This window comes from Amblyomma mixtum, chromosome 1, assembly GCF_055824585.1.
Source record: "Amblyomma mixtum isolate Tamu chromosome 1, ASM5582458v1, whole genome shotgun sequence".
In the NCBI taxonomy this organism is placed as follows: Eukaryota; Metazoa; Arthropoda; class Arachnida; order Ixodida; family Ixodidae; genus Amblyomma; species Amblyomma mixtum.
Window position 1 is genome coordinate 104504164 of NC_143012.1, and position 14083 is coordinate 104518246.

The 14083-nt window shown below is 44.5% G+C and overlaps 1 protein-coding gene across 1 annotated transcript; it reads left to right on the top strand.

The window, feature by feature from the left end:
• Positions 1 to 12516: 12516 nt before the first annotated feature.
• LOC149367396 (uncharacterized) lies at positions 12517 to 13325 on the top strand. Its single transcript, XM_089567255.1, has one exon. It carries the CDS (start codon positions 12614 to 12616, stop codon positions 13301 to 13303), a length of 690 nt encoding a protein of 229 aa, XP_089423381.1. The 5' UTR covers positions 12517 to 12613; the 3' UTR covers positions 13304 to 13325.
• The last annotated feature ends 758 nt before the right edge of the window (positions 13326 to 14083 follow it).

A 14083-nucleotide genomic window follows, 5' to 3' on the forward strand; every position in this document is an offset into this window, starting at 1 on the left:
TCCGCGTTTTTAACCTGTAGTTTAATGCTCTTTCTTTCTCCGTCCTCATGACCGGCATACTTGCTGGTTAGTTTTCTAGTTCTTTTCCGCTCCTGTGAGTCAACGTTCTTTCCGTATAAATATTTAAATACCTTAGCTGCCCATCTGTTATCGTCCAATTTCCTCAGGCGTTCTTCATATAGTATTTTACTCTTAGCTTCCCGTGCCTCGAACGATGCCCAGCCCATAACCCCTTGTACTGCCTCGTTTGTGGTTTTGCCGTGGGCACCTAGTGCTAATCTTCCAACAGCTCTCTGATTTACGTCTAATCTCGACTGAACTTCTGCCCTTAAGCACAGAACCGCATTGCCGAAAGTAAGTCCCGGCACCATTATTCCTTTCCAAATACCTCTTAGTACTTCATATTTGTTGTACCCCCCATAATGCCCTATGTTTCATTATGCCGGCGTCTCTTCGTCCTTTTGCCCTAAGAGCCTGTTCATGCTTTATCCCGAGGTATTTGTATATCCCGAGGTATTTGTATATCCCGAGGTATTTGTATATCCCGAGGTAATATCCTGAGGTATTTGTATTCTGCCACTTTGGGTATTTCGTGGCCTTGTATTGTAAGCACCTGATCAGTTGTATCGTTAAAAATCATCACACCTCATTTAGTTGCGCTAAAACTGAATCCTAGAGCGTCTCCTTCGTCTCCACAGCAATTAACCAACGTTTGTAAATCTTCCTGGCTATCTGCTAACAGTACAATATCGTCCGCATACATTACACCCGGGAGTCGCTGCTCAACTACATTTCCGCCTAATCTGTACGATAGATTATAACCCAGATTACTTTCTTCTAGCCTTCTTTCCATATTTATAACGTAAAGCATGAACAGCAGCGGTGATAGAGGGCAACCTTGCCTTAATCCTTTGTGCACCCCCACAGTTCTGGTACTTTTTTTCCCTTCCCATGTAATTTCAACTTCATTATCTCGGTAGATTTCCTGTAGAAAATCAATTACCTCATCACCAAAAAATTCAGGGGCACTTTGACTGTCTAAAGTGGGTAGAGGCGGAAGCGTCTTCCGCACCACCTTCGCTGTTTCTGTGGCACTGGTGGCCTCACATGTAATTGAGTACTAATTTCTAAGTGATGACAAATCACTAATTAATGGTTAATCACTGCTTAATGCCTGAATACTAATTAACTGCTAATTAATGGCGCTTAAGCTTCGCCTTTAGAAGTGGAACGCGACAGCGCGTTGTAGCGCTGCCAGGGAGTCCACGGAACCCCACCACCCGTTGGGCGCGATGCCTTGCCCTTTGAACGCAACGCTTTTTGAGGAAAGGAAATGACGCAGTAATTCTCTGTCATCTCTGTGGACACCTGGACTGCACCGTAGAGGAAGGGAGGAAGTGGGAGTGAAGGAAGATAGATAAAGAGGAGCCGTAATGAAGAAAATGAAAATTGTATTTGAGGAAAGGAAATTACGCAGTAACTGTGTCACAAAATCCAGGGGGGGGGGCACTTTTCTGACCTAAAGTGTGGTCACTGATGTGTGGTTAAGATGTTAAGCTTCGCCCCTAAGAGTGGAACGCGACAGCGTCTTGCAACGCTACCAAGGAGTCCATAGAACGCCATCGCCCATTCGGTTCTACGCCTCGCTCGTCGGTAAATTAGTTTTTGAGGAAAGGAAATGTATCTGTCTCTCATTTGTCGGTGGACAGCTAAACCTCGCCGGAAGGGAATGGAGGAGGATGAGAGTGAGAGAAGACACCGTATTCACTAGACGCGCCTTTGTTCATTCCAAACCATCGAGCTGGCATGGCGGAGTGGATAGCATGCTCGTCTCTCACGCCGAAGACCGGGGTTCGATTCCTGAGCTCGACCAATTTCTTAATCAGTTTTGTTTATTTATATGGCCTGACTAGTAAAGCTAATTAGGCTAATTGGGTAATTAAGCAATTAACTAAGCTCAGTCCCACTTACTTGGAGCATCAATATACGATCCCTTCAATTGGTTGCATGGTTACTAGCCAAAGTACAATTGGCCCCGTTTGAAATTCGCGCACTGTGACGTCATGGCCTTTTCGACCAATTGAAAAGCGTGACATTTTCTGTCGACAACTGCTGCTTACAACGATGAGACATTAAAGGCTTCCGCCTTAATACCTAAATCTTTCAATATGCTCCACAGGAGTTCCCTGTTCACGTTATCGTATGCACCGCTCATGTCCAGAAAGGCTATAAACAGAGGTCTATTTTCCGCCTTAGCTATTTCTATGCATTGGGTAAGCACGAAAAGGCTATCATCTAACCGCCTACCCCTTCTGAACACATTCTGAAGTTCTCCGAGTATCCTATTCCCTTCTACCCATGACTGCATTTTTAATTTCACCGCCTGCATTGCCAGCCTGTACATAACAGATGTTATCGTAATCGGACGGAAGGATTTTATGTTCATCTTATCTCCTTTCCCTTTATAAATCAAATTCATTTTACTCTGTCTCCAGCTGTGCGGAATTTGCTGATTTGTTATGACTGCCTCCAATGCTTTTATCAGCGCGTCCTTGCTTCTTGGGCCAAGTTTATTAATCAGCTTAATTGGAATTTCGTCTATCCCTGCGGATGTGGTTTTAGGAATATTCGCTTCCGCCTTTTCCCAGTTAAGACTAGTCAGTTCTAAGCTGTTCTCTTTTGTGCTGTCCTGTGTTGCCGCCTCACTTGGGGAGATTAACCCATTGGCGTCGTTAAAAGACGCAGCTATAAATGACGGAATGTAGTCCACCGCATCGTCTCCCTCCAAACATTCTCCCTCAGCATCTATAATCTGTTCCTGCTTTCTTTGATTTGTTTTTCCCAACCAGCTTATATGGTTCCAGAATTTTCTTGGCCCCCCTTTATTTGCCTCGCGAACTTCAGCCAGCCATTTATCAGAGGACTGCTTTATTTTAGCCTGGACTAGGACCTGAACTTACTGTTTCTTTTGTCGATAAGATTCCCATTTTTTAGAGCGCAGCTCTTTGGCGTCCGTTCCTGGGTTTCGCGTCGTCGTCGGCGTCGGCGTCGGCGTCGGCGTCGGCCTCGTAACCAGCTCCGCCCCCAATGTCATGCTTTTCAATTGGTCGAAATGCTCGTGACGTCACAGTGCGCGAATTTCAAATGGGGCCAATTGTACTTTGGCTAGTAACCATGCAACCAATCAAAGGAATCGTATAGTGATGCTGCAACTAAGTTGGACTGAGTTTAGTTAATTGCTTAATTAATCAATTAGCCTAATTAATATAGAAGAGAATGAAGAGGTCAGAAGAAAAGAAAAGAAAGACGCGCGCCGCAGCGACAACAGCGTCCGCGGAAGGAGACGCTGCTGAAAAAAAAAAACAGATAAGTACGAAGCCGCGTTCCCACCACCACCACGCACTTCCCCACTCAGTAAGACGTTGCTCGTTTCATATACGTTGTGTCGAACATCCTAGACAGTTCCAACAATTGACAGGTTAATGACAGAACACGATGGATAGAAATGCAATAATGTAAATATGAAATAGCCTAATTAACCTTTCTAGTTAGACCGCATAAATCTATAAAACCGAGAACGAAATTGGTCGAGTTGGGGAATCGAACCAGGGTCTCCGGAGTGCGATACGAGCACGCTAGCCACTCCGTAATGCCAGCTGAATGGTTTGGAATGAACAAAGGCGCGTCTAGCTAATACGGCGTCTTCGTTCACTCCCATCTTCCCCCTTCCCCTTACGGCGAGGTGCAGGTGTCCACCCAGATATGGGAGAGAGATACATTTCCTTTCCTCAAAAAATAAATTTACCGTCCAGCAAGGCGTACAGCCGAATTGGCGATGGCGTTCTGTGGACTCCCTGGCAGCGTTGCAAGACGCTGTCGCGTTCCACTCTTACAGGCGAAGCTTAACATGTTAACCACACATCAGTAACACACGCAGACAGCCAATGGACGCGTCATTCTCTGGCAGCACTTGATTCATCATTCACAACCACATTCTTAACGTACGCTCCCTTGCCGCACATGCCAAGGACGTACACCACGATCACATTCTGCGCCATTCCTCTGTACTTTGCTTTGCTGAAACCTGGATGGATCCCGAAGAGCCTCTCGAAATCATAGATTTCCTATACTGCTGTGGTGCTCGCAGAGACCACAACAGAGCGGCGGGAGTCGCTATCTACTTGCGCACAGGTCTCTCTGCAATACCAGTCGAAATGTTTGGCACGTCACATGAAGTTGCCGAACTGTGCGCCGCAAAGTTGCCCAACGGCTTGCTGGTAGTAGCTGCCTACTTCGCCCCTACCGCACTCACGAAAGACGTCGTGCACTTCCTGCAACTCGCATTAACCGTCCATCGATCCACACCGATGTTAGTAGTGGGGGACTTTAATGTTGACATAAAGACAAACAGCAATTTCCTAACACTTATGCGGGAGAACATCCCGTTCCTCTCGCTCGTAACGCGTCCCACGGCTGTGACAACCTCGCGAGGCACTTGTATAGATCTCGTCTTTGAGAATCAAGCATTGGTGTACCAAGTCGAACATATATCAGTCTATTTCTCCGACCACAAAGCTTCATTCATGACTGTCAAGAACTGTTAGTGGAATCTTTGTTAAAGGAATACGTGTGAAAAATAAAAAAAAACTCTGTGATAGCGCATACATGTGTTGCTCGATTTCTTTGCCTCAATCTATCGAAAAGGTGAAACAGCTTTTTGCTGCGCTCAAATTTCGCATTAGGAAGTAACGTAATCGTCGGTAATTTTTTCCTATTTCCTCTACAGATAACTGCGCCCTCTTTGCTTCTCTGTGTTCCCTTGAACCCACCCGTCGTTGTACGATGGCCTCCTTAGTTTCCATATTCCACCAGCTTCGTGGCTTCCTCTTTCCTCTCCAGCGGTTAACTCCTTTCACTTGTTTCATTTTTGTAGCGATGAGCAGTTCCAACTGATAATAATCCCAATTTTCCATGTGGACTTTCTCAATTACTTCTTCTATATCGGCTGATATTAGCGCTATTTTTTCATCATTTAATTTTGCGTTGTCTTTTGGACTTCGTTGCATTTCTCTTTTGACTAGGGCTCCCAACTGTAGACTAATACGTTTATGATCACTTCCTAGGCTGTCCTTCCCCTCTTCGTCTATTTCCATTATTGCGGGCTTGCTATAGATGCCCTGCGACATTAGACAGTAGTCAATGGTTGTTTGCCTGTTACGGGATTCCCACGTGATTTGTCCCTCACATTTAGTTTCTCTATTGACAATAACTAAGTTGTGCCGCTCACACAAGTCTAGCATTAACTTCCCGTTACAATCTGTGTATCCATCCAGATCCTCGATGTGGCCGTTCATGTCTCCAAGCAAAATAATATCGACACCGTCTCCAATCTGCTTTATATCGTCATTGAGGCACTTAACTAGATCCTTGTTTTCTTGCCTGCATTTGTCCCCGGTCCCTAAATAAACTACCCCTAGCCATGTCCTTTTGCCAGCAATTGTACCTGATACCCAGACATGTTCTTTGCAAGTTGATTTTATTCTTTGCCAATTTGTTCCTTGATGTATCAGCATACCTACTCCTCCTCCCTTCTTCTCCGTTGTTGTTCTGTTGCACCCTTCCCAGACATAGCCATCGATGAAAGGTCAACAGCGTCGGCCAACAGCGTCGGAAGCGCCACCTCGCGAGTGGGAACCGAAGGGGGCCACGTTTCGCCGCCGCATCCCAGCGGAGTTTGTAAACTGAAAGAGGTAATCTAGTAACGTTGACCCATACAGCCAGATGTAGTCCAGCGAGGACTTAGTTGTGGTACTTGAAGTTCTTGATTTGACTTCGGTCATCTTCCATTGACTGTCCACTTAATAACCTTAATAACACTTCGACACACACAACACAAAAAGCACAAGCAGTGCTGCACTTCACTTGGTGCACTTTCACTGGTTACTGAACTCCTTGTCACCTTTTGCCACAAACACCTTAATAACACTTCGACACACACAACACAAAAAGCACAAGCACTGCTGCACTTCACTTGGTGCGCTTTCACTAATGTCTGAACTCGTTGTCATAGCATAAGAGTAGCGCAAAACCAGGACGACGGACGGCGTCACGATTCCCCAGGACGTCATGCGGACGTTGGCCCTTGGTCCCAAGTTTGCAAGGGAATCTCCGAAAGCTCCGCATGAACTGCTCTCCATGGTGCGACGTGTATCCCGCCTGGCCGACCAAGAGGACTCTGGTCGGTGCATCGCCGATGGTGTGGACGTCCTTTCTCACTGTAAGCCTCGCCCCTCGAAAGTCAATGTGAATCGCGTCCTGTCCTTTCTAGCCGAACAGTCACTTTGTGTCCTCCCCTCTGACAAAGAGGGAGGTTTTGCTGTATTTTCGCATGATACATTCAATGAGAAAGCCCACCGTGCTGTGACAGGTTTTTGAGGCTCGTAAGAAGGTCTCGCTTCCCAAGCTTAAGGCACAAGCCATGAAGCTATGTAACAAGCTCAATCTTGCAAAAGTGGCAAAGAGCATTGAAAATAGCAAGCGTCTCTTCTTAGAAGTGTTTTTCAGCGCAAAGACTCACAAGGTTGATGCTCCCCTTAGGGTAATAATTTCTGAACAAGACACTTGGCAGAAGTCAATAGCTCTGTTTCTCCAAGAAAAACTTAATATTTTGCCTGTCAATGACCCGTTTCTTGTACGAAATTCAGAACAAGTTGTTAATGCTGTGAAATTGTTGTCCGACAAGAGCCTTCTCGGCTTCTCCATTGACGTTAAAGATTTGTATTTCTCCTTGCCTCATGATAACCTACTTACCATAGTTGAAGAATCGATCCTTCATTACGGTGCGGTGTCATTTCAAAATGAATCTGGGCTGTCTGTTGATAGTTTTTTAGAATTGCTGTTCTTTTATCTGCGCTCCACCTTCATAAATTTTCAAGACGTTCCGTTCATCCAAAAGCAGGGAATATGCATTGGGTCCTGCCTGGCCCCCGCACTTAGTAACCTATACCTTGCACACCTTGACAGGATCCTCCAAGACCGACTTGCTAACTCTTGTGTGGTTAGTCTTCAGATTTGTTGATGATTTTCTCTTCCTTGTTAACTGCACACCTTCGAACCTCGAGGCCGTTACTTCAGACATTTTGACCATTGTACAAGGGTGTTTTCACCCGCTACTATTGACTAGCAAAATGCCTACTGACTCAGAGATAAGGTTTCTCGATATTCGGCTTAAATTCATGGACAACCACGTTTGCTGGTGCTATTCACCTCGCGCCAACAAACCGCTTCTACCTTACACATCAGCTCATTCTAAACTCGTGAAACGAGGCATTATTAACCTCTGCATGGAAAACGCCTTTGAAAAGTCATGCCCCCATCAATCCGCATCTAGCTTTCATGAACAACTCGCGAGGTTCCTCGAAGCAGGGTACCCTAAAGATTTCCTGGGTTCAGTCGCCGAAAACCTCCTGAAAAAGAAGCTCCGGAAAGAACCTAACACTACAGAAGAAACGAGAGGCAAGGTGGCTGTCATTCCTTACGTCCATTGTCTCGCGAACAATCTCAAGAAAATAGACAAAAAGGCAAACGTTCGCGTGGTGTTTTCAGCTCCACAAAACCTCAGTGTGTTACGCAAAAGGTCCGTGCCCTCCGCACATAGCTCCCAAAAGCAGCAGTGTACCATCCGCCACAGGAAAAGATTTGTTAAATGTACTGAGGGCATTGTGTACAACATTCCGCTCTCCTGTGGCAAGCAGTATATTGGGCAATCCGGTAGGTGCCTGAACGATAGGCTTCGAGAGCACAATAATAACATGAAGACTTATACCGGCAGCAATCTAGCTTTGCACTGCAAAGATTGCAAGTGCGTGCCTTTTTTGGACAAATGCTCTGTCGTTGCTAAGAGTAGAGATAAGCTAACTCGCGAAATTGTGGAAGCTGCACAGATTGCTGCCTTACAAGATAACTGCGTTAGTACTCCGTCTATTTCCTTGTCTAAACGAGAGCTGGCCTTCTTGGGTTCAAAACATCCGTGATCTCACATTTTTTATCGCATTTCTCGCACCTTTTTTTCGATTTTTTATCTTAGGTCAGCGCATGCGCTACTTTTGCTCAGGTTCCGTTCACATGGTTTGGTTTGGTTTTCTTCGTCAGTCGGAAATTAGCGCCGTGTTGTTGGTGTGTGTTCTCTCCCCTTGTGTCCGTCGTCCTGGTTTTGCGCTACTCTTATGTTATGGATCAATACCGACTTGCCCAAATTTCCACCCTGGTGAATCATAACTCCTTGTCACTTTGCCACAAACACGGTCACAAACCTAATCACTAGATTAGTTCACAAGATTATGATAACACATGGCTAGCACATGATTGTTATTCACTCGCTGTTCTCCTGTGTAGTTATTTTCCATTTCAGTGACGACTATTTTTGTTACACACACTCACACACCAAACACATACCCGGTCTCGCACGGTTGCTTTTCACACAACCTTCATTATAATGATTGGAGCTCTTGACTTGTCTTCAAGCTCTTGCACTCTCTGTGTGTAGACTTGAAGCACTTTTAGGAACACAGCACAGAACACTCACAAACACTTGTTGACTTCAATTCTCCACACTTGCACGAGTCACTTGACATACTTGATAATCTTTTGTTTTTCCACACTTCACTTCAACACAAACACACTTTCACTTCACTATTCATCATGATCGGTGTACCGGACGCATACATTGAGGTTTTCTCGCCGTTATTCTACAGTCAGTACACTGTTCTTTCATTGCTATTTTCAATGCACACACTCACACCACCTGCGGTTACTTACAGCTGTGTTCTTTGGTCAGCACTTCACACGCCCATTGTTTCTTGTTGTTGTCCCAAGTTCTTTTGTCCATTTCAGCCTTAGCACTTTTCACCAATTAACAGACCAGTCAATACCCTCCCTGTGCCTACAGTTTCCTTCCATTTTTTAATCTTTAGCACTGTTTATTTAAGTGGTACGTCTACGTTGAAGTACAAGCAATAATTTATTATTTATTAATTTACTTTTTTTTTCACTAGCAATTTTCTTCATTCCCAGTTATGACTGATATGATTTTTCTAATATTACTTCTACCATAGTATTAAGTATATTATAAGTATCCAATTGTTTAATTATTTCTGGTTTCCTAAGTGCTAAATTAGGGCCTACTTTATTAATCAGCTGTTCTCTCTCTTTTCTTGTTATCCAGCATTTTTCAAGATAATGATCAAAGCTTATAGCATTTTCTCCGCATGTACATTTTATTGAATTCGAAATATGAGACCTACATAAGTAAAAAGGGAATCTCCCATGTGCGGAGATTGCCTGAGATGTGCGATGGTTAGTTGGAAAATGCTGTGGCAAATTCTTAGTACTTCTGATCCACTGAAATGCATAGCTATTTTTTCCCTCCTGATTCCATGTTTCATTCCATGTATCATACATACCCTTCGTTAAATGCTTTTTGATGTACTGCTTGGAAATTGGTACCTTTATCTCCTCTCCAATCTTTGCCGCACTTTTGGCCAATGTATCTGCTATTTCATTTCCTCTGTGCCCGCTGTGTCCTTTAATGTAGGTTAAAACGATGTTCTTATTTTGCTTTTTAGTAAGTTCTACTTTGATATCTTGTATTGCCGGATTAGTATTATTTGGATTTTTAATTCCCTTCATTGTACAAAGGCTATCCGTAAGTATTTGGATTTTGCTTGTATCATCGTCCTTTATGTAATCAATAGCCCTTCTTACTGCCACTACTTCTGCATCAAAATTATTGCATACTGAGGAAGCTTAAATTGCTTAGCTTCAATCTGTACCCCTGTGGAATTCAACACGACAAAAGCTGCCCCTATATTTTCTTACATTTGTGAGCCATCTGTGTAAATTTTTTTATCAACTTCAGAGTTAATGTCCTTCGTATATTCGTAAGCTAGCTTTCTGCTGGATGATATGTCCATAAATCAAACTTATTTTCTCTATCTTTTCTTCGAAAAGTCTCCTCCTTGAGCTGAAATGTTTTGTTTTCTTGCATTATTTCGTACATTTCCTTTTCTAATTGAATTTTTAATTGGACTGGAGGCATGTTAGCCATCGCATTAAGATCTACATTTACTGTAGTCCTATATGCCTTGGTTATGAGAATTAGCGGACTTCGTTGTATTGATTTTAATTTACGATTAATAGCCACTTTATTACTGTTCCATACAGGGGCTCCGTATACTATAATTTTTTCAATTCCTAGAATATATAACTTTCTTAAGTGTTGCCCTTTCATCCCTTTATTTGCTCTTGAAAATTTTGCTAAATTGGCCGTTAGTGACTGGACTTTTTCTTTCACATATTTTAGATGTGGTAAAATGGCATTGCATTATCAAAAATTACTCCTAAGAGTTTTAATTCGTTTGTAACTTTAAGTTTTTCGTTGTTTAATTTAATTATTGGAGGTCGGCTTCCATAGTTTTTCTTAATAAGCATCATTTGTGACTTCTCAGGATTGAATTCCAAAATTATTTTTCCCCCATTCTCCTATAACTTTAAGCGTTAAATTAGCCAAATGTTCTGCTTGTTGACGGGATCTGAACTTGATTGCCACTATCAAATCATCGGCAAACGCCTGTAGGTGCACCTCCCCTGGCAATTTCAATTCAAATATCCCCGAAATCATTACATTCCAGTAACGTGGGCTTAACGGCGAGCCCTGAGGAGAGCCCGATGCCAAATTTTTTGTGACCCTCACTCCTTGATCCTCATAAATAATTTTCCTCTGAGACAATATCGAATTTGTTATTCTCACTAAAATTGAATGGCAGTTAAGTTGTTTCAGTTTCTCTACAATTATTGTACGTTGAATTGAATTAAATGCATTTTTTATATCCAACGAGATTATTACGGTTCCTAGCTTGTCTAATGACGCATGTTCAATTCTTTCCTTTTATTCTAACAGTGCATTTGTTGTTGACGTATGCTGAAACCGATATTGATGTTTTGGGAATAAATTCCTGCTATTAAGAAAGAAATGTATTCTGTCTTTTATTATTTTTCTGGAATTTTCCCTAAAATTGAGTTGCTTGCAATTGGTTGGAATTTTCCTATTCCCGGCTTTTCCTTAGCTCCAACTTTAGGTATTAGAAGTACTCTTGATTGTTTCCAGTGACTAGGCATATACCCTACTTTTAAGCAGGCATTGAATAACCTCACAAAGAAAAGTTTATGAGTAGCAAAAAGTTCTTGAATGAAGGTTGTTCTTAATTGGTCCAGCCCGACGGCCACATCCTTCCTGAGATTCCTGGCGACGTTTTCAATTTCTTTTTCTGTAAACAGCTTGTCTGGTTCTACTTCACTATCTCCAGGTGAATCAGCTGGCTGTTCTTCCTCGATTTTGCTTTCGTACAAAGACTACAAAATATACTGGACTGTTTCTTCTACTGAAGTTGTGTTTTCTCCGTCGTTTTTCGTGATGCTCTCTAAAATCTGAGCAGTTTTTAACTGCCCCCTGGCAATTTCGTATGGTAGCGTAAATAGATTTTTTGATGCACTACTGCATAATTTGTCACAACTTTTTTCACAACCTTCACTCAACATATTGTTATAAATTGTGTGTTCTTTATAATATTGTGTTTTATACAGCTGCCTTAACTCTCCTTGGGCTCTCTGATATCTAGTTCTTATCGCACGTACTTTCTTTCGTTCTAATTCCAATTCTGCATTCCACCAAGTGTTTAATTTATGCTTGCTTTCTTTCCATCTGCTTCTAAATTTCTTTCGTAATTTCCTAATTTTTTGGTAAAATTGTTCCACAAGATTTTCTACTTCCTCCGATGTATTGAGGTCATGTTCTGCCTCAAACCATTCATCTTCTTTTAATTTTTTAAGTATTTCCTGTTCCCCCTTTAAAGTTATATGATATCTTGTCGATTTTTCACTTTGCCTATTAAGATTTCAATATATCTATGATCGCTATCATTTGCTTCCTTTAATACCTCCCAATTTTGAACACTAGCTTTCAATGCCTCATTTACCATTGTTAAATCTATCCACCCTTGTGCTCTTACGGTTTTGACCGTTGGTGGAGAATTTGAGTCATTCAAAACTGTGAGGTTATTTCTTATGGCCAATTCACACATTTCATCTCCTCTTTGATCCGTCTCTTTGCTGCCCCACAATACATTCTTGGCGATGAAGTCTCCTATAACTAGAATATTTTCTGTTGAAAATTGTGCTATCGCCATCTCTATTTTCAACAATAACGTTGTTACGTCTTCGCTAGGAGGACAATAAACATATACAGCTACAAATTTTTATCGCCTTTTGTTATTCTTGCAATAATCAGTTTCTCCTCAACCTTAATGGGAAATATTTGTATTGTAGTGTAGCAGCCGCGCTCGCTCGCTGTGGGAAGCTGTGTGAGTGAAAGACGACGACGATTCAGAGGCGTGAAGCTCGTTCGCAGCCCGAACGTTTACGTGGACCTTTGCTGGACGTTGGAAGTCGACCAAGGCACTGCTGAGCCACAACCCCCTCTTACATTTGGTGGAGGCTGCTGTACGTTCCCCCTCACATCCTGGAGCTCCGTAGCCGCACCTTACCTTCGCCGTCCGTTATGCCCCAAGTCACCAGCCAGACAACCCCCATCCCTTCGCCTACCATCTTCTGTTCTGGCGGGCTCCGGCAGCGCGATCCCAGCGTCTTCAGCGGTGCCGACTACCAGGATGTCGACGACTGGTTGTCGTCCTACGAGCGCGTCAGCGCCCACAACAAGTGGGACGATGCCACCAAACTTGGTAACGTCCTGTTCTATCTCACCGACGTAGGCAACTTGTGGTTCAGAAATCATGAGGCCGACTTGCCGACCTGGTCGTCCTTCAAGACCAGTTTCTCGGAGGTATTTGGCCGCCCGGCTGTGCGCAAATTGCGCGCCGAGCAACGCCTCCGCTCCCGCGCTCAGTCCACCACCGAAACCTTCACAAGTTATATAGAAGACGTCCTCGACCTGTGCAAGCGCGTCAACCCTTCCATGCCGGAGTCCGACAAAATTAATAACATCATGAAGGGTATCTCCGACGACGCGTTCCAGATGTTGCTGGCAAGGAATCCACAAACAGTGGTGGATGTCATACAGCTATGCCAGAGCTATGACGTCCTCAGGAAGCAGAGAACTTCTACTCGTCGTTCCGGCGTGCACGACGCGTCACTTCCTGCGCCGGCTGTCTGCAGTTTAGATTCTGACCCGGCCTCGCTGCTTCCCGAGATCAAGGCCTTTATACGGGAAGAGGTGGCCCGCCAACTGTAACTGCTACCTGTGTCTAGCGACTCTGCGCCATCCCTTGATCCCACATTTCGACGCGTCATCCAAGAGCAGGTCGCCGACGCTTTGCCCTCCAGCCGTCGGCTCCCACCTGTGTCTGCCCCTCTCACATATGCCGAGGTTGCCGCCCGACCACGACGCCACGACGCCTATGTTTCCCATCCACCTGTCGCGCCGCTGCCACCTCCGCCGGCACCTATTCGTCGTCGTCTGCCACCACGCCGCGCCGTCATGAACCCATGGCGCACACACGACAACCGCCCCATATGTTATGCCTGTGGCTTGCCGGGCCACGTCGCACAGCTTTGTCGCCAACACGATCCGAGTTTCCGAGACGGGGCAGGCCCATACCGCTACGACCCTATGCCTCCTTCACCACCCGTTTCCTCCGGCACCCCTGCGGACTCGTTCCCTGTTGACCGCTCTTCCTACTCTTCACGCCGGTCGCCCTCTCCGCGTCGCCGATCTCTCTCTCCCATGCGCCGACGCTCACCTTCCCGTCCAGAGGAAAACTAACAGCCGCAGTTCCGGAGGCAAGAACTGCGATTCTATCGAACTCTCCAAGTCCTCGGTCGTCTTCCGCAAATGTTATTGAAGTGTTTATTGATGGCGTCGCCGTTCTCGCCCTTGTAGACACGGGCGCTGCTGTATCCGTTATTAGCGCCGCCCTTTGCCGAAGACTCCGTAAAGTGACGACGCCTGTTTCGAACTTTTGCCTCCGCACTGCAAGCTCGCACCGCATTCAACCTCTAGCCTCATGCACAG